At 38.7% G+C, this 26,632-nt stretch overlaps 1 protein-coding gene across 2 annotated transcripts in view; it reads right to left on the reverse strand.

Moving 5' to 3' along the window:
• Positions 1 to 706: 706 nt before the first annotated feature.
• Positions 707 to 26,632, reverse strand: part of unm_sa34860 (un-named sa34860) — a 62,806-nt gene continuing 36,880 nt past the window's right edge. Inside the window, exons 6-19 of one of the 2 annotated variants that reach the window (XM_006795579.3) lie at positions 25,123 to 25,247; positions 23,976 to 24,065; positions 23,728 to 23,797; positions 23,471 to 23,573; positions 19,820 to 19,887; positions 19,080 to 19,205; positions 18,277 to 18,462; positions 15,349 to 15,410; positions 12,168 to 12,235; positions 11,931 to 12,072; positions 10,546 to 10,695; positions 8,031 to 8,224; positions 6,897 to 7,061; positions 707 to 3,728 (exon numbers count right to left, since the gene is read on the reverse strand). In XM_006795579.3, the coding sequence (XP_006795642.1) occupies positions 3,722 to 3,728; positions 6,897 to 7,061; positions 8,031 to 8,224; positions 10,546 to 10,695; positions 11,931 to 12,072; positions 12,168 to 12,235; positions 15,349 to 15,410; positions 18,277 to 18,462; positions 19,080 to 19,205; positions 19,820 to 19,887; positions 23,471 to 23,573; positions 23,728 to 23,797; positions 23,976 to 24,065; positions 25,123 to 25,247 (1,556 nt within the window). In that variant the 3' untranslated portion in view covers positions 707 to 3,721. Of the gene's footprint in view, positions 5,372 to 6,896; positions 7,062 to 8,030; positions 8,225 to 10,545; positions 10,696 to 11,930; positions 12,073 to 12,167; positions 12,236 to 15,348; positions 15,411 to 18,276; positions 18,463 to 19,079; positions 19,206 to 19,819; positions 19,888 to 23,470; positions 23,574 to 23,727; positions 23,798 to 23,975; positions 24,066 to 25,122; positions 25,248 to 26,632 lie in introns of both variants that reach the window. The other variant, XM_006795578.3, reaches the window with a different exon arrangement.

The following is a 26,632-nucleotide window of genomic DNA, read 5'->3' on the forward strand; positions in this document are numbered from 1 at the left end:
AAATCACAATGAATTTGTTACTCAGTCGCTTAAAACTGTATGTGTGAACTGATAAAATAATTACATTTGAGCTGGGGACAATTGATTAATCACATACTTGTTTTGTATGTTAACACTTTGTGAAAGCTGCACATCATTTCTCAGATCAAATACGTGATAATCAAATAAATGTACCTATTTTCCACTTCCTGAGAAGTTAAAAACACAAATGCAAGTAGACAGTGCCGTTGGAAACAGTGTTTGTCCCACTGCAAATATGCATTTGAAGAATTGCTTTTTCTCAAAAATGTTACTCAACAGGCAAATGCTGTGGTCTCGAATTACAATTGTAATTTTATTGACCCACATTAGTCTTTAAGAGACATTTTTCCCCCGTCAGTGTGGTTTTCTATATGGCACAAAATACAAATCTATGCACCTCATCAGTTGTTGCTAAGATGAAGCCCACTAAAGAAGTGGAATAAGTTCAAGCTTATTCCAAACATCCTTCAAACCAAAAATAAGTTGTACAAAGTCTTTGACTTTATTTGCACAGTTGCTCCAAAGTATAAGAAATGCTGAAACAACTAATCAAAAATAGTAGTAATATTAATATTAATAGTAGTAATGGAAGAATGCTAGAACTGTGGGCCCTGATACAATTCAACTCACTTTCAAGGACTCCTAAACCTATTTTCAGTATGTTCACCTCTGACAACCCCCCCCCCCCCCCCCCCCCCCCCAAAACCTTAATCAGTTAGTGCAACCTTTTGTTGTTGTTACATTCCCATGCATTTGTGTATGCAAAAATTTAATTTGCAAATAATGTCAGGTCACATATTGCTTTTGGGTCTTTTATAGAATCCAGTAAAACTGGTATCTACTGGTTTATGCGGCGCTGTAATTTTGGAATAAACCCCCCCAAAACTCATGTATGAGTGCAACAACTTCTAATGGACATTTCTGCCTGGACCAGTGTGACTAACTTAGATTACCTCTTCTGAAACTCAAACAACAAAGATGTTACATAAGACCGGTTGTCTTGTGTAATTTGACGCAGCAATTTTGTCTCCTGCATAAACACTGCATGGCTGACGGAGTTTCAGCTGACAGTTACTGAAGAGTAAAACCACATAAATCTTTAGTATTTGCTGGTTTGTTGTGCTTTCTTTTTTTTTCTTGGCTAAATGTGAGCAAAAGATAAAGTCATGCTATTGGAAAAAGTGCTGAGAATAAAGTATTTGAATTGATGATTTGATATTTTGAGCAGAGCATATAATTAGCTTGACTGTATATTTACTATGGTTTGCAATGCCAAGAAATCAATACCTGTTCTCACACTTTTGGAATTAACAGTGTTGATGCTAAAAGGCTGTCAAGACTGGCTGAGGCCTTGACATCAAGGCTTAGTGCTCTGTTGACTTCTTGTTAAAAAGCCAATAATTCCCCTTTATTCTAAAAGTTGCCTGTCAAACCCTGTGTTTACATCATGAAAGTGTAATGTTGTGCCATACACTAGAAAATATGGTGCTCTACATCAATGATGCTCATATAACTTTGATTTGTATTACAAATATGATTAATTCTTGTGCTTAACTGTAAAAAAATTACGCCATGGGGCCCAATGGGAGTATGAAGGGAACACAGTAATTCTAATAATTAAATAGTAAATAATAAGGATACACTTGCTGACAGTAACATGTCAGTCACCTATTGATATTTTAGTCAAACAAAGGGCAACAGAATTCTCATAAAGTGCAAATTAAATTAGTTCCAACAAGCATATTATCTGACATTCTTCTTATTGCCTGTAGACGTTGTTGGCAAACATGTATAGAAAGTTGAACAGCTGGGGCATAGCATTTTGGCAGGGGAGTAAATAACGGTGCTCAAAAGATGAGAGGCACTTATAAGGGTGTCGTATTTACTAATTTTTCATGCCCCAAGCATAAATTTTAGTTTGAAAATTACAGTAAGCTGAAAGGGTGGTTGTAAAAAGCCAATAACATGACAACTAGGAAGGGTCAAAACACTGCGAAACCCAAACTAAAAGCAGTATTTGTGAGACTGAGGAAGCCTTATAACTCGCTGGGTCGTAAATAAAAACTGCCCAACACAACTGCTTTCGCTGTACAGTACATGCCTTATATTTTGCACCATGTTACTGATGCCTTCCCCTGCTGAATTAAATACCTGCACAGCCACAATAATCTACATAGGCATGGATGCAAGTTTTACTGCCAAATGTTGCTGTTAAATGCTTCTCATCACTAAATGCATACAGTTCCCCAATAATAAAAATGCAACATAGCAACATAGTTTATCAATGTACAAGCCAAGTATATAGACTAAAGAGGCTATGCAGATATTTATCTTGTACCAGACTTTCACTCTGTTAGAACACTATGACTTTCAGAAACACATAATAATATAGAATATTAACCTGTGACCATTCCCCACTTTACAATCTTTTATGAAAGCAGTCAAGAAGTTTGATCTTGACAGCAGGTGGAAAAGCTTAAATGCCATTACCTAAGAGGGTCCTTACCACCATTAAGGACTTATCCCTTTTACTCATCTTGAACTCTGTCGGGGGTCTGAGTGTTTCAAAGTGAAAGCATGTTCTTTGAAAAAGTGAAATGCCCCTTTAAAACCTTTACATTCTTCTTGTGTGCTTTTCTATACCTTTCATACAGTCAGGTGATAACACCTCTTGAAAAAAAACAAAAAAACCCCAAAAACTACTTCTACAATCTCATTGCATTTCCATCTGTATATCCCAACACTAGCAGTACACTAACTGATACAAATATAAGCATGTTATCTGCAGAGAGCACAGATATAATGTGAGAACGTAGCTTCTCTTTAGGTGAACAATGCAGTGAAAAAAGGTCAAGTTTTAGCAATAAAGCACTGAGTAGCAATCTACGTATAACATACCATACCAAAGAGAAGTAAAGCAAGGGCTTGATCATTGACATCATTGTATATGTTTATACCATACAATACACCAGAAATCCATCAGTCCCTGTTCATAATTCTCATCTACTTCTAGTGTCAACAAAGCTTTTCTTGCTGCTCTCATTTAGGGCCACTGAAAAATATTTCTAGGTCTTGCACCAAAAAAAATGTAAAATGAAACATAATCACCAACAACATAAGATAAATATTTGCTCTTTTGCATACCCTTCTGGGGACCCTTATCTGGGGACAGGTGTGCTGGTTGCCCCCACTTGATAGCGGCCCAGGTCTATGTAGCAGGAATGCCGATTCAGAATATCTGTCACTATTTACTAATGTGTTCTACTCTGAGATGACTGGTCAATATCCACTTGTCCACATGATAGCAGACAGAAGAACAATGCTCCCTGCTTTAAATATATAATACATTATATACATGAAAGACATGTAGGCAAAGCTGCTCAGTAGTCCAAGAGAGAGTATTATTATAAAACACAAACTGTCCACATAACTTTTGCTCTTTTTTCAAACAAGTAGAAATAAATAAACGATTATCAAGTAGATGAATATTGCCTCCTTATTTTCAGCAGTCCTGTTAGAGTGAGGTTTATTGTGGTGTTGCAAACATGCGTGTGAGAGATTCTCTGCGGCATGGTAAACTGAACAGATTGCTGATGGGTTTCTGCGGTACCTGAAGTTTGTTGGTTCTAAGTGAAGGCTTGATGAAGATCCGAGTGCACTCTTGACAGAAGGCTGCATTGAAATCCTTGTAGAAGTTCCCTTAAAATCTGAGGAAAATGTTCCATTAGAATACCAGTAAACAGTCTTGTTAGAATCTTTGTGATCCCTTCCATGAGAATCTGAATGGCAGTTCCATTATTACATGAACAAATGTTCCATCAGGATTGAATGAACCTTTGACGAGTGTCAGTTTGTTCCAGTTGTATTCTACTGGAACCACATTTAAACATGGAGTGAAGTTTTAATTTGAAAATGCGCGATTGATGAATGGATGTCAAATTAAAAATGTCCAGTTCCAGTGTGGATCCTACCTTAAGGTTATTTGAAATCTGGATGAAAGATTTACTCATGAATAAGCAAATGCTTCTTTTGAATCTCAGCAAAATCTTCTCCTAGACTTTGAAGTGAAGGTTTTTAAGCGATTTCAGTGTTCCATGTGCTGCTTGCCTGCAATCTGAGTGAATATTTCACTAAAATATGTGTGAATCTTTCAGCTAATAGAACAGTTTACAATTAAAATATGCATTGCTTTGTAGTAACTTCACTGTAAGTGAAAGGTCTTACACATAGAGCAAAGCCAGCTGAATAACATACAATCAGTGGCCTCATTCAGAAGCTGGTTTTAAGGACTAGAATGGTTTTATTGCCACATTGTAGCAGTGCTATACATTCACCCAGAAGAACAGCTGTAGAGAGTATATTTAAGTGTAAATCCTCATGTCTTTTGTTTGTTTTCACTTCTCTTTTTTAGGCTCTGTAAGAACCATTCTTAAGATCTAGCATTTTAAAACAGCAAAGGTCAAGTATCTATTCTTGTCTTTCATTGCTTTGGAAGATAATTAAGTAAATGACAGTGAATATGAATATGGATGATTAAAATAGATTTTAGCTTTAGTTTTGCACATGAAGATGTGGTAGAAATGGGTAAAAATCAAAACCACAAGCACATCAGCATGTCAAAGCAAATATTGACATTAATTTAAATAATGATAATGGTTCAATATATGGAAATGAATTCAGTGAAACCTGATGGAACGGTAATCTCGATGGAGAAAGTTGCCAAAGAATCAGCAAGTACTTTTTTTGTTCCACGGGGCTCAGCTCACCTGAGACAGGTTGAAAAAGTTCCCTTCGAGCCCAGTGTATAAACTCCAAAAACTACAGCCAAAAACTTTATGGTTGCTCTCAGAGTTAGATCTGCTGTCTGTGTTTTAGGAATCCAAAACAGTGCCAAGAGGATCCCCAGAGTCATATAATTGAATAATTAAAGTAAAATCATTACTTAAGTTCATATTTAGCTCACCATCATCATCCCTCCAAGTAGCACCACTCAGTCCAGTTCAGTTTGGTTTTAGTGCTGCAATATCCAATATTCCCAATGACACCAACGCAAACTCCACACACAGGAACCAACAAAATGTGGATCCTCCAGTTTAGATCGGTAGAACACTGGGTATCCTCGTCCACAGAAAGTGCTAAGCCACTCTAGGTCCAGTACATAGTAGGTCCATATATTGTATTTCTGTGTTTGTGTGCGAGTGTACGAGTGTGCATGTGTCTGTATGTTTGTATTTCACATCATATGTTTACAGTAGAGTTGGTGCTGTTCATATGGACCCTCATCTCCTGAATGCTAGTAATAATTTTTTTCTGGTGTCCAGCCAAGTTCACTCCTACTCTTCGCAAATCCCTGAAAAACAGCACACAGAAAACAGGGCACTATATTTAAGCATTCTGCTAACAAATAAGGCAATGCATGAGAAAGTTGTTAAAAATAAGCCTGCATTTTGGATTACTTACATAAATAAATTCATTTTTAATGAATGTGATAACCAGTCTTTTTTGTAAGTTAGAAATTATTGTGTGTTTGGGCTTTTGGATACACACTGACTAAAGAGATTTTGCTGTTAAACCAATTTCTCAATCGTCCTCGAGTTATAGATGACATTTTTACCAATCTTCTGTAGTTATATTATCTTTATATGAACGCTTAGTTCAATGAAGAGAAAAAAGCATTTTGAAGTATTTGCACAGACTTGCAATCTTGTAATGCAGTGCTTACCAAATTTATTAGACCCCCTGTAATAAAAATGAGAAAACACAAATATTTTAGAAATCTATCAAAAACATGTTTAAAAAAAGTTTTAGGCAAATAACAAACTGAACTCACATTTTTATAACCAAATTTGAACCGGCACACTTTTCTCTGAGAGATCAGAAAATAACCAAGCCTAAAATTCAAGTGCTGAAAATAAACTTTCCTGTTCAGGAATGCAAGTAAAGAACTGTAATTTGGCTTTACTATAATATGCTTTACACTAAATTTGAAAATGAATGGAAAACAACAATAATTATAGCTTAGCATTAAAAATATAATTTTGATTATAGAGCTTCTGCAGAAACATACATAAATGTGGGTAATTATGAATACCTTTCATTTAGGGCAGCACTGAAATAAAACTTACATTGGGTGATGGTCTAATAAATTTGTTAAGCACTGTAGATAACCTTCACACCACTTTGTGTGTTCATTAGAGTGTTCATTACATTAAATGGTCTAGGGAAAAACATCTGTGATACTGTTTAAACCTGGCATTAACATGGTCTTTCAATCCAGCTAAGGACATGAGTGAATAGACCCCAGTATACACTGACAATGCATTAAAATCAGATCGCTCAAACAATATGGGATTTGGACTGGGCTCAGTACTGGACCACAGTGTCTTCTGTGTACGCACAATCTGTAGGTAATTGTTTATGCACTACTGGCATAATACTCAAGTGTAAACAGACATATATCACCAAGATGTGTTTCAAGCATGTTTGGCATGTTTGACTGGGTTTTTCCTGAAACATGCCAATGAATAGACCTAATCTTGTTTTCTTCTTATAACTTATAACTATAGCAGAATAGGCACATGAAGTGCTTTGCTGCTTCTCACCAGTAAAGAAACAACTGGATACAAATGACAGATATATTAGATTCAATGACAACTGGTCACTGATGTAACTCAAAGATACATTCTAATCCTGTAGATGAACTGACATACTCTGAAGTGTCCACTTGTAAATACCCAGTGGACAGCGATAAAACCCATGTTAATGCCTTACAAATGATTTATATTAAAACCAGGGGGAATGAAACTACACCTTAAGGTAGACGTCCTAACACCTATGCATTTATATGTATGTGTGCATGTGCATAAGACTCTTACTCTGATGTCATCTGAGCCACTGTTTCCAGTGAAGAGTAACCTCCTTCCATAAACAGTTCAGTGTAACGTCCCATCTTGATGGAGTCAAGCCACTCTCCTACAGTCTGGCTTCGAGTGCTACAGTTCCCTTCTACGCTGGCATGCTCCACTAACAGGTTGGAAACTCTGGAACGTGGGAAAACAGGTAAAGAGAAAGCAAAATGTTTGAAGATGAGTCTTCATGAAGCTATTTATGCACCATTACACAACTGCAAATGTGGTCCACTCAAAAGTCTTTGTCATTTGGCTCACTCTTCATGCTTACAAATAAGGCTCTCTCTCTTATCTAACAGAAATATTTATGCCAACTAACAACATTCTCCACACTATAACTAGAAGAGGCGTGTGGTGTGAGAAAAGGACAAGCATAGCTTGAGTCATTTTAATCTTGACGCCCGTCATATGTCATTGTATGGCTGTTAGATAAGGTGTTGCTTTATTAAATGCGTTCCAGTGTGTGTTTGTGTGTGTGTACAAAAAGAAAGAGGAAAACAAAAGATCTACCATTATTTCATTATCTCCGCAAAGAAAATAACATAATGAAGTGTCTGCATAAATGTCTGCTTCAGAGCAATTATTGCCATTTCATACCATTATGTACTAATGCATTGCACATACATGGAGAGGAAATACTAACTGAATGTTCAAATGTAACGACAATCAAAGGACACCCCACTGACTACATTTCAGACTAATGCTTCATTCTAAGAAAATTAAGCCACTTCATTTCTCTGCTCTTTATTGCTAGTGTGCAGCAGCCAAAGACTACGTTTTAACTATGCTGCTACACAGGACTTCAGTAAGACTCTATTTACATTTTATCTTGAAAGATGAAGTCTATTAGCTTAGAGTGCTGAGCCTAATTTGCTTAAAAATGAATGTGTAAATGAATACACTTCATTTTTAAGAGCCAAGAAGCAGAAGCATCATCAATAAGTGTTTAGAAATGTTTAATAGAAAGCTAACATCATTTCTTAACAAAGACAATAACACCAGCCATTTAGATGATATCATCTGTATGTGTGTGTGCTTGTGGAATAAACTATAACTAATATATATTTTAAATGGTGTGCAAAGTACAGTGTTACATCCTACCTGTGTGAGGAGTTGACGAGCTTTTTTAACGAGCTGGGGTTCCGGATGAATTTGTCTAGCAGGCAAACAATCTCATCAAACTTGGGACGGTTGCTGCGTTCTCGCTGCCAGCAGTCCATCATAAGGTGGTACAGGGCCTCAGGACAGTCCATAGGACCTGGCAACCTATAGCTTTCCTCCACTGCTTTTATTACCTTCAGATAGAGAGATGAAAAAAGACAGGCAGGTTAGCTTTAAAAAAGCAAACAAACAAAAAACAAACCTGTGTATAATGTACAAACAGTTATACTGTAAGAGCAAAAGGTAAATTTCAATCATCTATGCCAGAAGGATAACTAAAGGTTGCTTTAACTTCGTGATTATTGTCTGATTGTAGAGTTTAGGAAGCAGTTTATTCCTCCCTCCCCTATCATCATCATCAGGGGAACAGATGTTGGGGTGACGGATGAATCCCTAGGACTACACATAAACAGCTAACTCGACTTGTACAGGAACACAGATATTGTCTTTAAGAAGGGTCCAGAGTTGCCTGTATCTTCTTAGGAGGCTTAGGTCCTGCAATGCCAAATGCCCATGCTGTCTATGTTTTGTCACTCTAAGGTGGGACGTTTGACTATATGGCAGTGTGTTGGGGCAGCAGGGTGAAAACAGCTGATGTCATGTGTCTGAAAGGAGGTTGCTAAAGAAACTCCTCAGCATTATGTACAATCCATCCCACTATACATTCCTCTCTGATTGCTCACCACAGCACACAGAGGAAAAGGCTCATTGTCCCAAGGTGCAGGACTGAGCACTACAGCAGATCCTTTCTACCTGTGGCTATTAGATTATCCAACTCCCATCTGTTCTGATAGTTCAAACACTGAAAAAAACCCAAAAGAGCAAAAAAAGCAACAAAGAACAACTACACATTAACAACATTAACACTCTATAATACTATAATTTTATACCTTCTCATCTGTTCTTTACAAGATGGAAGGATTAGTATTACTACCATAGTATCACTTGTAATTTATTCTCTGTTATCACTTACTGTGTTTGCTGATGGCATTAATATAATTAACACTGTGCCACTTTGTGCCCATGCGCACTCCTGTACTGCTGCTGAAACTTTTGTCCTTGTGTCTTTTTTTTAGTAACTGAGATTTAGTTTGCTGTTTTTATGCTCTCAGTTTCTGTTCTTATTGCACTGAGCATGTAAAAGGCACAAGGATTTCAAAACACCATAATCAGGTTTATTCAAAAGATTCTGGTATGCTGTCCCTGAGGAAATAAGACTCCAAAGCGACTATAAAATGAAAATCTATAACATGGATATATATTGAAGTATGCAGAGGGTACATCCTGTTTGGTGTATCCTGCAATATTTTTTTAAAGGCAGAACCATGACACACTTCAGCAAGGCAAGATTACTTTCAAATTGAGTTCTCCTGAGCAAGATCCTGAATTCTGATACTTGCTTGAGGGATGTGCTTGCTCTCTACCTGACCTTATACTCAAATATCCATGAAGTTAGCAACCCAACACCAATGCCCTGTGTGAATCCAGCAAAATAACACAACATTAACGCAACGTTGTTTATTTCACGTGCCTCATAACCCCGTTAATCATTTCTGCAAGTAACAGGATGCAGTACTGAATCACAGAAATGTTTTGGTGGGGGAAATTGAATTGGATGAATAATAAATAAACCTTAGCTCCCTCCGTTAGACCCTGCAGTGGAAAGCAGGCTGCAGTTTTCAGCCTAGTTCTGCCAGTGCAAGACACTACAGGGAATTGATTTGTTGAGTTTATGACAGCCTTTACTTGTGTCAAATTCACACAGAAGACAGATGTGATGGCACTCCAATACGCTTGCATGTATTAAAGCGCATGCATATGTACTCTTGCACTCAAGCATAAGAGAGAAGCACAGCAGCAAATCACTGCGTGCTGAGGGGGTAGAAAAACTGACTGGCAGGGAGGAAAGATCAGAGGAAGGGAATGAGAGACGAAGTGGGGGAAGAAAGAGAGGGCGGACAAGACGCAAAAAAGTGCATTTTGTAGAGACAAAAAAAGGGACAAGACAAAGAAGTGAGAAGGAAGAGGAGACAGTGGGCAACAGAAGGTGATAGCTGAGAGAAAGAGAGTGTGAGAGCCTGCACTTTCTTGTGCAGATCAGAGAAAATCCAGCATAACGCTTTCAATTTAACATCAAACGTCTTCTCCTCTCCTCTCCTTCTCATCCTCCTCTCCTCCCCCTCTCTAGATCCGAGACAGACAGCCTAACAACCAAAAGGAGGGTGGAGTCTGAAGTAGGAGTTGGAGAGGTCACTGGAGGGCTGTGCGTGCATATGTTGCCTGCGTGAGTGGGTGGGTGGGAAATTGATGCATGTGTGTGGTGATGAATCAAGTACTGCAAGCTCACGCATCACCATCTGATACGACTGCAGTTGTAAAATCCAGCAAATACTACATGCATTACTCACAAGATTAAAGAAAACTAACTTTTCCTTAAAATGTCTTAAAAACGTACGTCTTGATTGGACATCTCCCAGTAGGGCCTCTCTCCGTATGACATCACTTCCCACATGACAATCCCATAACTCCACACATCACTAGCCGAGGTGAACTTCCTGTATGCAATTGCTTCTGGAGCCGTCCAGCGAATGGGAATCTTTCCGCCCTGTAACAAAATACAGTGTTTACCAGATGATCCAAACACATTGAGGCATTTAAAGGAACCTCGGGCTTGGAAAATATAACCTCAAATTTTCGTGTGTTGTGCCGCTTTATTATGAAGAAATCTGATATGTTCACATAAATAAATAGACTCGAGCTACGCTTGTCCAGAGCTACAGCAGTAAATACAGCTGCCGTCATTCAACATTTTCATCTTTTGTATCATGAGGATGGAAACCAAGAACAGACCTTAATTGAGACACTTCTTCCGCATGTGGTCCAATCCAAATTTCCCCTAATGGATACCAATTTAGGAACACATTCATGATACCAAGTTTCACTTTCTTATACAAATTCCCTATCCTAACTGTCGGGGGCCCTGTGATTCCTCTATTTTTTACTCATCTTCATTATCATGCTTTCATTGCAAATATAAAAAAAAAAAGTTCACAGAAAGACTGCTGAGTTCCACAGGAAAGTGTGTTTTCAGCTGCTGAGTAGTGAAATTAGCTTGATGCAGTATTGATGAACACAGCAGCAGGATATCTCAAGCTCTGATTATTTGAAGGGTGTGAATTATGTTATTCTCACTGCTCTGTCAGGGAAGGAGACCCAGACAGTGATAGAGAGAGAGAGCAAGAAGAGATGTAGCCTGGCAGTGAGAGGTGAGTGACAGGATATTTGGCACTAAGGCAGCAAGACTCAGTGCTAATTGAGTGTTGCAGAGACTGAGCTGAGTACTAATTGGACCTCCTCCAGCAGGAAGCAGGCCATCTCTGGCTGACAGAACGCCACTCAGCCTGGGATATACAGCTCAATTTAAGGCCTGCTGCTGTTGTCTCTGTGTGTGTGTGTGTCAGTGTGTGTTAGTTAAAGTGTCTAGGTGTGTATTTAGTGGGAAGACTATTTTGTGTGTCAGTTTTTCATTTAATCCAAAGTTTGATAAGGCAGAGTCATGCTCTGACACAACCCATATTAAATGTAAATAACTTTAAAGACAACAGTGTGCTGCCCTCTTCCCTAACACCCACACTGAGGCAGTCAGGTGATTAATTTATTAGTTGATCAAAAGAAAGTTAAGTGAATGCTACTCGCTTGCATGCACCTTTTAAATATCTTTGCTCTGATATATATTACAGTCTTATATAATTTAAATTGAACAGACTTTGGGCAGTTAGCCTGACAAACAACTTTAAGATATGTAATTACCACTGGCTTCAGAAATTTGTGCAGCTTTACCCGTGTGGTATATGCAGCCTCCGGATCATCTTCCAGGACTCGGGATAGACCAAAATCAGACACTTTACACACAAGGTTACTGTTGACCAGGATGTTACGAGCCGCTAGATCACGGTGGACATAGCCCATGTCAGACAAGTATCTACATTTGTCAACACAAAGAGAAGAAGGGTTAAACACAAACACTGCACGTTAATGAGTTCGAAAACACAGTGTGTTTGTTGGTTTTCTTTATACCTCATGCCAGATGCAATCCCACGCAGCATACCAACCAGCTGGATTACAGTAAACTGGCCATCATTTTTCTATGTAGAAAGAAGGGACAAAGGTGGAAAGACATTCTTAATAATTTGCTTTGGTATCTTTATCTAAACAATTGAATATAGTGTAAATAAATCTAGTCTATAATGTATCATATACGATGTACCACATATAATGTATTAACAAAAAATAACATGAATAGAAATGAAGACATAAACAGATAAACCTTAAAAAAGGGGCCTATAGAGAGTTTATAGAGCTGGCCTTATAAAAGCTGCCAGACAGGACAGGATAGTGTAACTCTATATGTGTCTGTGAAGGTTCTCAGTCATCCAGGTCATCGTAGTCTAAGGAGCTTGGAAAGAAAAGCGCCTGGACTTCTTTAAGTTGCTTGAAGACGTTTCACCTCTCATCTGAGAAGCTTCTTCAGTTCCAGGGTCAAATGGTGGAGAGTCCCAGATTTAAACCCAGTGGGAGTGTCCCCCCAAGAGGGACAAGATAATATAAAGAAAGATGGGAAAAGGCTCCTTTTCAGCTTCTCCCCCTGGATTTTGCCGATGGCTGTTATGGTGCCACTGCAGCAAATGTTGGGATTACTTTTTCTGTTTTTCTCTAACAGCTACCAACCAACAGCACAGGTTGTGGATCGTGAAGCAGGAAGAAAGATTAAAAGCTGAAATATATTCTCCAGTATTGGTTTGGTTGTAGCCACATAACCACTGATCAATACAGATCTGATTACCATATTGTGTCAGCAAGGCAAGTCAGCTTATCTAACCCTAATGCTCTAGTTTTATGTGATAATTATAGAGAATATCCATAAGCACTTTACTCTGAAAATACACATAATTTACATTTATATTTCTAGTATTTAGCTCTGGAGCTGACCATTTTCCCTCTATAAGTGTCAGTGATGGTCATCCAATCAACTATGCACTTCAAGTCAGACCTCCTGCTCTATGAAATGACCTAAAGCATTAATATTTCCATGATTCCTGCCCAGGGTTCAGTGTCACCCTGCTGCCTTGAATCACATCATGTTTTATGAAATGACTGTCTCCTGTACAGACGCGTGTCTCCCCAAGTAATTCATCTTTCCCCTTCCTCCCTGCAATACCTGACTTAACCTTTCTGCTACTCTTCCAATCTGTATAGAAGAACGATGCTAAATCGGTTGTTCAAAATGTGAGAAAAATGAAGCACGCTTTTTGCCAAAGAAATAATTCAAGCAACAGCATTGGATGACAAGTTACCTTACCACTTAGTAATTAAGCTAATATTGAAAACTGCATACACAGTGATGGCTTTTTCCCTGGTATGGAAGACTCTTTCACTAGATTTCCTCTTAGCTTTTTCCCCTCTCATTGGTAGGCTCTCATTGTTAGTTTAAGCTTTTGCTCCTTCCAATCCAAATGTAAACTATCAACATTCCCCTCATCCACTCTTCACATTTTGACAGCAGACATGCAGCTCACAGTTTCAACAAATAGTTTTTTCTATCCACTCGCAGCAGAACATCCCACTTACATGTGAAATGAGATGTTAAGCCAAAGATGTGAGTTAGTAGCCTCACAGTACATTGTCCATAGCTGTGACAGCTAATCCAGGACCCAGTCCAGCCTCTGGTTTTCAAATAGCTGTGTCATTTATACTGGCCTCAGTACACCAGCCATCCATGTAATTACTTCTAAGGGTTTTCTGTGCTGCACCGTCTGCTAGTGGCCCATCTTCCCTGCTTCCCCTTTGCCATTCAGGTTTATTCCCCATGACACACAGGACAGTCATATCAGCAGTTTTCACTCACCACAGCTCTGTAACACACACTTATCTGTATTTTTGTCTCACAGCATCCCCCTTTTCCATGCAGCCAAAATGAGATCATTCCCTTCAGATGAGATTTCTGATTGTTCCTGTCTGCAATGCCTTTCAAGCAAGTAAACCAACACCTCAAACCAGAAGCATTTTACTCTCCCCTTTCCTCCGTTGTTGTTGTTGTTTTTTTGTTTTTTTTTTTGTTTTAAAAAAAACACTTTAACTATCTTCAGTGCTGAATACTGATTGAATCTTATGTATTTCATCTCTTCATTAGCAAGACTCTTGAAAAAATTTATAGTTTTTCTCATGCAGGAATTAGACTTGTCTGCTACCTGAGAGTTGTGCCACTGTAGGCAGTGAACAGACTGTTAAGTGGTCTGAAGAGGGAATATTTATTTCAGCCTGCCTCTTCATTAAATTCCACATTCTACTCGCGATGAAGGCAGTACTTTCATTTACGCAGGAAAGGCATTATTCCAACTCTGAAGGCTTAGTGACTTTATATATTCTGGTGAGGTGATCTGTGTCATAGTAAAGGTGAGAAAGCATTTCAATATTTAAATGTGCCTTAAATCTGCCCCATGCAGATGAACTCAGATTCTCTGATTATTCACTACTATTTTGTGTTTCTCATCATGTTATCTTCCTTCCTTGACCTTATCAATGCAGCTGGCCTCTTCAGTTGTCTAACCAGGGTCTCCTAACTGTCTTTTGTTCTGATTTTAAAACCAGAGCTGACCGTGCTTTTGAGGTTGTTGCACCCAAACTGTGAAACAGACTTCCTCAGTCAGTCAGGTCAGGCGACTCTTATTTGTTTAAAATGACTACTGATAACTAATGTGTATAGGTTAGTGTTCCTTTAATTTTAAACTTTTAATTTTTTGCCATAATGTGCGACTTTTTTGCATGTATGTTGAAACGAAATCCTGACCGTATGCCTGTGTCTGCATGTTTGAACATGTATACTTATCTTCAATTTGTGGCTTTTAATTGAACTGTGAAGCGCTTTTTAACTCTATGTTTTGAAAAGTGCTATACAAAATACATTATTATTAGAAATATTACTTCCATCGCCTGAACACATCTGTATCTGTTTTCTGCTTAAAAGCTGTTACTGCTTTAACTGCCATCTTTCTGTTATGAACCACTGTTGTCTCAATGTGTGCACCACTGTCTGTTTCCAGCATCCTTCAGTCCATTGAGATGTTACAGACAACACTAAAACTGAGATGATATAATTCTGCTTAAAAAAGATTTTTGGAGAATCAGAGTGGGTTTGTATTTTATCCAGGGTCCTTTTTTAAGTATTTCTTCTCTCAGACCCTTCTCCTGTATATTTTACCTTGAGAAAAGTGTCCAATGAGCCATTCTCCATGTATTCTGTGATGATCATCACCGGCTTGCCTGAGAAGAAGAAAAAACAAAATCACCAATAAAATACTTCACGTTAATAAGCAAATATTTTGAAATCATAGTTTTGCCATTAGCTGGAAGATTTTGTTTTTACCATTTATCTAGATAGCGACACAAAGTAAAATATCCTCTAATGATCCAATTCCAAAGTTTATATTATATACAAACAAAACAAAAAAAATAGAATAAGGACATATCATGTGTGCCATTTTTTGCTTGAAATATGACTTACTTCTCAGTTAAAATAATCAATTCTTTATCTGACATTGTGCATGCAATTTTTCCAAACATTAAACTGAGATGTAAACATTTGTACGCATGAGAACAACCCTTAACAGCAACTTATACGGTGACCCTGAGAAGCCAAACGGACTGCAGAAAACACCAGCAATAAGAAAAACACTGCAAAAGCACACAAAACACAACGGAAATAGAAGAAAACAGATTTCCAAAAGCACAAGGAAGTGTTTCTGGGGAGACAATAACCTGACGGACCAGGTGCGGGAACCAAAATATGCTAAGAATTGTGCTGGGAGACACTTAAAAGAAGTGGAGGATCTATCGGTTTTGTAAGGAAAGATGAGAAGTGTGTTAGCCTAACTATTAGCCTAAAAATCCATCATCAGTATTATATGAATCATGAGATTACACACTCTGTCTCCCCAGAAACACTTCCCTTGTGCTTTTGGAAATCTGTTTTCTCCCATTTCCATTTTCGTTTTTCCTTTTCTGTTTTTTTCCACCTATCTCCGTTGTGTTTTGTGTGCTTTTGCACCGTTTTTCTTATTGCTGGTGTTTTCTTAAGTTGCCGCCTGTTTGGCTTCTCAGGGCCACCATAAACTTAGCAGCTAGATCAACACTCAGTTATGCAAAAAAAAAAAAAAAAGAAGAAAGAAATATGTTAATCTTCATGAAGGTAAAACAGATTATAGGGTTGAAAATGAATTGTCAGCTTTCCAGTTGCTTTCAAAAGTTAATGTATTAGATACTGTTGAACTTGACAAGCAGACTGTGTAAGTCAGAAAAAAAGTTGAAAAGGAAAACCTGTTAAACTACAGGACTGATTAAGTACAGCATGCAAGTTTAAAATGACATAGCAAGGCTTAAGATTCCTATACAGTGGGGCAAAAAAGTATTTAGTCAGCCACCGATTGTGCAAGTTCCCCCACTTAAAATGATGACAGAGGTCAGTAATTTGCACCAGAGGTACACTTCAACTGTGAGAGACAGAATGTGAAAAAAAAATCCATGAATTCACATGGTAGGATTTGTAAAGAATTTATTCGTAAATCAGGGTGGAAAATAAGTATTTGGTCAATAACAAAAATACAACTCAATACTTTGTAACATAACCTTTGTTGGCAATAACAGAGGTCAAACGTTTACTATAGGTCTTTACCAGGTTTGCACACACAGTAGCTGGTATTTTGGCCCATTCCTCCATGCAGATCTTCTCAAGAGCAGTGATGTTTTGGGGCTGTCGCCGAGGAACACGGACTTTCAACTCCCGCCACAGATTTTCTATGGGGTTGAGGTCTGGAGACTGGCTAGGCCACTCCAGGACTTTCAAATGCTTCTTACGGAGCCACTCCTTTGTTGCCCGGGCGGTGTGTTTTGGATCATTGTCATGTTGGAAGACCCAGCCTCGTTTCATCTTCAAAGTTCTCACTGATGGAAGGAGGTTTTGGCTCAAAATCTCACGATACTTGGCCCCATTCATTCTGTCCTTAACACGGATCAGTCGTCCTGTCCCCTTGGCAGAAAAACAGCCCCATAGCATGATGTTTCCACCCCCATGCTTCACAGTAGGTATGGTGTTCTTGGGATGCAACTCAGTATTCTTCTTCCTCCAAACACGACGAGTTGAGTTTATACCAAAAAGTTCTACTTTGGTTTCATCTGACCACATGACATTCTCCCAATCCTCTGCTGTATCATCCATGTGCTCTCTGGCAAACTTCAGACGGGCCTGGACATGCACTGGCTTCAGCAGCGGAACACGTCTGGCACTGCGGGATTTGATTCCCTGCCGTTGTAGTGTGTTACTGATGGTGACCTTTGTTACTTTGGTCCCAGCTCTCTGCAGGTCATTCACCAGGTCCCCCCGTGTGGTTCTGGGATCTTTGCTCACCGTTCTCATGATCATTTTGACCCCACGGGATGAGATCTTGCGTGGAGCCCCAGATCGAGGGAGATTATCAGTGGTCTTGTATGTCTTCCATTTTCTGATGATTGCTCCCACAGTTGATTTTTTCACACCAAGCTGCTTGCCTATTGTAGATTCACTCTTCCCAGTCTGGTGCAGGTCTACAATTCTTTTCCTGGTGTCCTTCGAAAGCTCTTTGGTCTTGGCCATGGCGGAGTTTGGAGTCTGACTGGTTGAGGCTGTGGACAGGTGTCTTTTATACAGATGATGAGGTCAAACAGGTGCCATTCATACAGGTAACGAGTGGGGGACAGAAAAGCTTCTTACAGAAGACGTTACAGGTCTGTGAGAGCCAGGGATTTTCCTTGTTTGAGGTGACCAAATACTTATTTTCCACCCTGATTTACGAATAAATTCTTTACAAATCCTACCATGTGAATTCATGGATTTTTTTTTCACATTCTGTCTCTCACAGTTGAAGTGTACCTCTGGTGCAAATTACTGACCTCTGTCATCATTTTAAGTGGGGGAACTTGCACAATCGGTGGCTGACTAAATACTTTTTTGCCCCACTGTATATCTACACCAAACAACTGCTGTGAGTTTTACTTACGTTTTGACATCCAATATGTGCTAGATCTTACAGGATGCAGTTTCACACAAAACACAGCGTATTAAACATAAATAGGGATACACATGCTGATAACTCACTCTTAGTAACCACACCCTCCAGACGGATGATGTTTGGGTGGTTAAACTGGCCCATGATTGACGCCTCCCAAAGAAAGTCACGTCTTTGCTGCTCTGTGTAGCCTGCTTTCAAGGTCTTAATGGCAACCTGGATCTCTCGTTTCCCGGGCAGCCTCAGCGGTCCACTGCACACTTCACCAAATTCCCCTGAGGAAAAAAAAGGTAGACATTAAGAGTGGCATGAACATTTCAGTTGAACCTGACCTGTAAAAACTATTATGAAATGGCAAATCAACCTTGACTAGACAGATAGATTTTCTTTAAGTAAAGCTGAAATTTTGTGCCTGACCCACTGTGTTCGTACAGCTTATTACTTTAAGGGGCCAATCTTGAAATTGGCTAAAGCGCTTGAAGCTAATAAATGTGGTCAGTCAACATTTTTGTCAGTGGAAACATTATTTGTGTCTGTGCGCAATGTTGCTTTTAAGCACACTCTTGACTTATGCTTATGTAAGCTTATGCAATTATGAATGTGACAGGTTTATGAAGGTTGTAGAAAATATGATACACTGCAGTAGTGTTAATGAGAAAATGTTTCAATACTACAGAAGGCAGAATTAGGCTCGAGTCATTATGCTATTAGGCTATGTGTTTTAATAAGGCATTTTGTGACGTTAAGCTGTTTCAGGGCACCGATTAAACAGGTTTACCTTTGTGGTTCTGAATTAAAGATAATACAGACAGGCTTAAACTGATGCTCCAAATATTAAACAGTGGATCTCCAAGGTGTACACACACAGATGCAGACATTATTTTTTACCCACCAGCACCAATGATCCTTTCAATGGAGATGTATGAAACGTCAATCTCCTGGGCAAATTCATGCACTGCCTGGTTGGGATCTTCATAGGTGAGGGGATCGATATAAGTACGCACCCCTGGAAATTTTACTGCAGAAGCACACACAGAGCAACATTATTATTTGAGTACAATAGATTCATACGCCTAAAAAAAGATACATGTATTAATTAGTGCTATTAATTATTCCCAGAAGACAACCATCTTTTCATCCATCCTGCAAATTTGGCATGCAGATAATAAACACTAATTTTAAACATTTTATTTCACAGTCCAAATCAATATAACCGTATCCCACATGTATTGGGACATGGTATTATTTTCCTGACTACTCTGGCGTTGATATACCAATCACAGTTGGCTTTGATTCCATACCAACAGATAGATAGAGGGTGTCATGCCAAAAATGTGGACAAATATACTAAGCTGTCACAATCTATAAGTCATCATAGCTCTATGTGTTGTCTGCCAACTATGTGTTTGCTGGTAGCTATGAGCCCGGTTTGTGGCAGTGCCATTCAGTGAATAGCTACTCTAGCAAAACACTGTCAACTGTACTTATAGTACGCACATGCCAAATGAGATAGCATGACCAGACATGACCGCTGTGTGAACCCTGTACTGTACATGTACTGTAAACTTTGGATGAACTTAAGCCCACATACATAGACAGACACATACAGAACGAGTCTGGGCTTTAACCTACTGTGGCCATTGTGGAAGTGCATCTTTTCCTCTTCGGGATCTTGCTTTGCTTTGCTATAGCCACAGCGCCTAAGGAAGAAGTGATCCAAAAACATTAGTGCCAGTGTCATGTCAAAGCGCTGTTAAATACACACATGTAAAGTCAGCGACTAAGCATCGTTGTCAAATGATACTTGTCTCAATGACACATACACTGAGGGGGAATAACTACATCTGATGATATTTCTCAGAATGGGACTTTTATTTTGAAATAGCGCAAGTATTTTAACATTTATCACCGTCTCCAAGGTAGACTGAATGAATTCCGGCATTAATGCAGTTTGAGATGAAGGCAGTAAAAAAGAAATGATCCCTGTGGTTTCCTCTCAAAGTAATATCATTTGGCAACTATTTCCTAGTACAAACTAGTACAAAAAACACAGGAAAATATACTTTTTGAATAGTGATCTCACAAAATAGCCCAAGCAAAGAAAAGCAAACCCTGCCACCTCCCCCAAGAATCTAAGTGCAAAATAAGCTTTATATTTTCTCACTGAATCTGCTAACCCATCTTTTAAGGTGTTCAAAAATATTGCTGAAAAGAAAAGATGTCAGCAAAGGAATGCAGTTTCCACAAAATATCAATAACCAAGAAAGCCCTTCTCGACATATCAACTCTGACTTTTGCAACAGGAAAAAGAGATCTGTCACTTTTTAAGAAAGGCCAGACCGAAAACAGAACTTTTGAAGCTGCAAGGCTTATGTTTATGTCTATATCATATTCTTTTCCATTATGTCTGCGTAAGCCTGGTGGATAAAACTGACATTCATTTGTATGTTTGTGTGTTTGTGCTTAAAAAGCTTCTATAAGTCAGTATTTTTACAACTGGCATCAGAGATAATTACAGATAACCCAGATTAAACATGTGTAATGAATTTAAACTTGATCCTATATGCAAACACAAAAACACACCACGCAACAAATAAAATATCTGCAATGTAAATTTACTGATTTATTTTAGTCATTTGTCAAACAAGTATTTCTGATGGTAGAATTTTTCCTATCTTTTAGTTCTTGAAGACAGATGAAGACACGCACACACACACAGCGGGGCCATGTCCAAGTCTTTCCCATTGGACCTCTCTGTAGGGTAACCAGGCTTGGCTAGAGGGGTTTGTATGGGCAGCTGGAGAGGGTTGACTCTGTGTGTCTGTATTTGTGTGTGTGCGTGTTTTGTGTGTCTGCCTGGAGGGTGTTTAGTTTGCTGGATTTGTTGAGTCAAGGGGTTTGAGCATGCCCTCCAACTTCATGCATGTGTTTGCGTGTGCCTACATGTGTGTTAACCCATGCATACACCAGTGCGTATGTGCTAGGATCCACACATGTGTTCTGTGCACGCGTGTGTAGTCTGGAGAGTCATGTATGAGTGGGTGTGTGGGAGATGCATTGGTGGGAGGGGGTTGTGGTGCTTGTGCCCTAAATCCATCGTTGGAAAATTTGGCATTCTTCCATCTCTCCTCCCCCACACACAAAACCCCGGAATGATCCGCAATCCTCATCTCTGTTCGGCTAAACCAGAAATCAACTCTGTATCGTTCTGATTTGTTTCTGAATTCTTTCCAACATCATAATTTTATGTTCAACATTAAATACAGTTTTTTAAAATTGTGCATTTACCAAACCTAAACTGTTTAAATGATGACCTAATACTGAAGGAGAGAAGAACATTTCGTAAATGAAGCAACAATATGCATCTTGGAGAAAAACGAACATGTTATTTTCATTCTTAGAAAACCTCAAAATATAGTAGAGAAACTGAAATGTGAGCTTTGACTACCCTGAAGAAACAGAGGAATACAAGAGTTCTAATGATTTTTCACTCTGGCTTTGACTATTTTCTCTACTGTCTATTATCACTCCGTCTGCAGTTTTGTGTCTGCACGTGTGGAACATTCTTTCATAATTAAAACAAATTTCCTGACTTTACTGATAAAGTGAAGGTCATATGCACATGGGGGCATGCAAATGCGACAGACTTGTAGACTGAGAAATGGTAAATGCTTATGAGCAAGGTTGTGCTACCAGATGTGAGGAAAATCCAATTGACTGATATGAATCCACCCCGTAGTTATAACCTAAAAAGCAACCCTTAATCCTGACCTATCACAAAAGTCTTACTTCAAGCTATGTGTCTAATCCCATAATGCTGCTCAACCACAGAGAAATATCTGGGACAGAAACAAGATTTGAAATTTGTAATGTCTGTTACTCAGCATAAGGTCAGAAATGGATAAAGTGATGATGGACCATTATTAAACTAACATACAATATTGTACATAAAATAAACAGAGAAGAATATGCACTATTATCTGCTTTTTTTTTTCTTCTTTTTTTTTAAATAAGGAGAAAATAAGAAGAAAAATTGTCTTTGACCTCTTGGACCTCTTTTTTTTTCTTCCATTGAACACTTCAAATTCTTAAACTGCACTTTCATAGTCCAGTAACAACAAACTTAACCTCAGCATTAAACTTCTCCATCTAGGGGTTAGCGCAGTGGAACATCTGCCTACATTTGACCCAATCCCATAAGCTTCCTGTACCATTCCAACCCTTTGCATGTCCTTCTTCACTAGATCCATTAAATCTCTCTGTGGTCTTCCTTTTTCCCCTGCTTGGGAGCTCCATATTCAGCATCCTTTGCCTAATATCCACTATCCTTCCTCTGCACGTTCAGGCGATCTCAGCCTTGCTTCTCTAACTTTGTCTCCAAACTGCTCAATCTAAGCTGTCCCTTAAAATTAAAATGAAATAAAAGATCATACCTATGCTTCTTCATGAAAGAAGCAAAAATGTGAATGAAACATACAACCCAACTGGCATCTGGAAAAAATGTCCTAGAAAATGTCCAAGTCTCATCTTCTGAACCCAACTCAGGGCTCAAACGCATGAAAACATGCATAATGTACATAAACATACTTATTTATTCCTGATATCACAATTAATTACTGACACGTGACTTTCCCGTCTAATCAACAACAGCTGGTAATAAGTTAACACCATGCCAGAAAATTTTAGGCTCGAGTGTCAAAAATATCACACTTTCATGCTGATAAACAGTTTGATTGCCTTCTCACATTTTATTCAACAATGTTTGAGCCACTCCAAAAAAGTTTCACTAATGCCACTGACAGGAGCCAACACCGTCAAAAACAACAGCACTTGCCACCAGAAAAGTTCAGGATATCCTCAATAACTCAACACAATATCTCTGTCATCAGACAACAGCGAGCTTCGCTGACTCATCAACTGCTGTCGGACTCCTATCACTAAATTTTACAGCCACCTCAAGTCCAGAGCTGTTTGTCCTACAGTGACCACCGTGGTTAGGATTATGCAGGTAAATTGGGAAGATTAAGAAAACAGAACTCCGTTGACTGCACTCCTATGACATCTACTGGTTAGATTTTACAGACCGTAACTTTAATTCAATATTTCCAGTAACAGGAACATTATTAAAAGTAACACAGTAGCACTCTCATGCTAATATTTTGTATTTGTTTTTATTGCCATGTGCATGTGCGTGTATATTGGTGATATACACGCACATGCACATGGATATACTTTTATATCATATTTTGATTTTCTTTTGCAGGTATATAGGTTATGCCTTACCGCCCACTGAGCAGGAATCCAGCAACCACTGCCAGCAGGACCAGAGCCAGTGTGATGGCCACCGCTACTATCGAAGCTTGAGCACGCTCACTAGTAGCAGTTACTGCCAAAGAAAAGACATGGGATTACACACAGTACACAAAGACAAAACCACACCTGGCATCTGTTGTTGATACAGCCCCAGAACACAGGTGGGAGTTGTGTACAAGTTAAACTTCATTGTATTGTCATTCTCTCCTTCTCTTTGGTGTACTCACAGTAAGGGCTGGTCTGGAATTCAAAGCGCCGGCTAAATGCACCATAGCCTGCTGAGGTCCTGGCTCGTACCTGTAATGCATCATATCATTCATGCACCATACTTCACTTTAATTCATTTGGATTTGCTTGATCTTAGGCAATACTGACAAACTATTTTGTCATCGCTACATATTTAAATATTTTTTCCTTCCCTTTTGTCATCCCAGTTCCATTATCAGTCTCTTAATTTGTGAAACCCATTTCTGACCTGGAAGATGTAAGCTGAAGAGGGCTTCAGGCCTTCCACCACCATTTCAGTATCCTTGGATTTTATTATTGTGTAACTGGAGTCCTGTTCCTTTAGTTGAAGAAAGAGAATGTTAGCTTAATTTATTCATGTGTTCTACTAACATTTTTGTACTTTTGATTGTCAAAAATGTGTTGCCCCAATAATTGTATTGCCAAATTGTATGCATATAGCTTATTGCTGCTTTCTCTCCGCAGCTACCTGTGGTATATGCGAGCATGAGTGTGTCTAAATGCCTGTGTGTAGGGATCACTTTTCCAACTGTAACCACATCAGGTTTTAACTCAGCTAAATGCTGCCTCCATTAGCCAGATGCCATTAGCTCACCACTGACCACAAACCCTACCCTGCTCTCCAATGTACCTTTATTGTGACCTTAGAAAAGAAGACATCAGAGGATTACAGGCAGAAAAGAGGAAGGGCACAGGAACAATGATCTGCACAGAAGCATCAAATTGCTGTCCCTACTTAAGTCCAACTTAACAAAAAAGGGGGAAAAGGCTATTATGCTGTTACAAAGACTTTTGAAGTCAAAGTTTTCTCACTGGACCTGGCTTAAAACACAATTTCAGTAAGATACACACATCTGTAGCTGTAACAAATTAGATGTGCTATACAGGGCAAAGGGGAAGTGCTGCTAGAGGTTGTTCAAGCATGGTCAGTTTCTTAAATATATATATATATATATACTCTTATATATACTCTTAAAAAAGGCCAGATACAACCAGTGTCATTAGCTATGTACTTTGAAAATGACATTTGGCTCTGTATTTATCAACAGAAATGTTTATATGATGTGTGTGCGTCTGTGGACTAAAGTCAATATGATATTTATTGTACAACTAAAAACAAAAGCTTGAACAAGAAGAACCCTACAAATGAGTTTTCTGTTGTATAGTAAATTTAATTTCATAGTACATATTGTTCTAAACTGTATACATTAAAACACTAAACTGGCAAACCAGTGCTTTTAAAACTGAAACCTCTACTGTACGAGAGGTTCAGGGAGGTACTAGGAAAACACAACTGGCCCAAGGGCAGTAGACAAAGGTACACAGCTTTGTGAAAAGATTTTAAAATATATATATATAAATATTTTTTTTTTTACCTTTTCAAAATACTTGATCTCATACTCTAGGATGATGCCGTTGGGACGATCAGGCTCTGCCCAAGAAAGGGCAATGCTGCTCTTCCCTGTATGACCTTTCCTCACCACACTCACAGGGGACGGTGCTACAGAAACAAAGATTCAAAGAAAATAGTACGGTTTGAAGTATCAACATAAATAGCACAATCCAGCAGTTAAATATGATGCAACCCACTGCACTTCTCACTGCATTTCACATTATTAAAACTAAACAACACAGGCATAAAACTCTAATAAACAGTGGCACAAAGGCACGTGGCAAAGTGTGCCAATGTTGTAAAATCTGCTGGATCCCATCAGCATTCACAAGACATCATTCTTTTGAGGACACCTCATCCTTTGATGTTTACATGCACATAACTAATTGTCATGCATGCTGTGATTGCTGTAAATCATGAAAAATTTAACTGTAGATTAAAAAACCTAAAGAGGATTTTAAATATGGCGACAATAGGAAGAGGTTTTTCATGTAACAACTTATACAGTAACGGATATCTATCTTTGCTGTTCGGTGATTTCTTTCAAAGACATACTTTGCCATGTTTTTTCTTATGAGTTTCATGTTTGGAATTTAGGCTCCTCTCTGAGGTTGTTTGCTTTTGTCTGTCAAGCTCCAGCTCAAAAAATGTTATTTTTGGTTCCCAAGCAGCTCTGCCTCAGAAGCATGTTTGCAATTTGGCAACAAGGTGCACCTGTGTCTAATTAAACCATCCCTTTATGTCTTGCTGCTGAGCATGTGCTGCCAGAGAAGCATATGAATTCAACTGTTTAAGTCTTCACATTTACCAAATTTGGCACACATTAAAGGTTACGAAATACACTGTAACTCTTCTAGTGTAGCATCAACACAAACAACAAAATAACGACATAAATGTGTCACTTGTGGCACAATCCAAGATATTTGTGTATTTTGTTCTTTTCTTTGTATTTCTTTAAAGCTTACATTTGCATTCATGCCTTTTTTCTGTCATTTATCCTTTCAGTTTTGAAGTGAGCTTTGTTCTGCAAGTTTACATCAATCGTAAAGCCATCCTGTTGTAACCTGAACTATTGGTTCATCTCTCAGAGGGACAATTGGAGAGTCTCTGACACATAAAGAGCTTTTAACTAGGCAAAATGCTCCCTCAGGCAACATCCCTATAGCCTGTGTGTGTGTGAATGTTGATGCGCGTGGATGTGCGTGTGAATGTGTGGCTACTGCAAATGCTAAACACCGTTTAGGTTTCAATAGCCTCAGCAGAAGTCCACAGAGAATAAATCATCGCTACAAACACAGTAACTGTATCTTGAGTGGATGGTTGCAGAGAAGTGTTATCTGGAATATCTTAAAAGCCTGAAACCAGAGACCGAAACTCACACACATACACACACTCAATGCTTAAATGGTATAAAGCCTGGATTCAATGATGAAAGAGAGGGTTTATTTTCCCAGCAGCTTTATGGGTAACAATACACCAAAATCTAAGTTTAC

Source organism: Neolamprologus brichardi, chromosome 7 (genome assembly GCF_056152115.1).
Source record: "Neolamprologus brichardi isolate AB-2024 chromosome 7, ASM5615211v1, whole genome shotgun sequence".
Classification (NCBI taxonomy): domain Eukaryota; kingdom Metazoa; phylum Chordata; class Actinopteri; order Cichliformes; family Cichlidae; genus Neolamprologus; species Neolamprologus brichardi.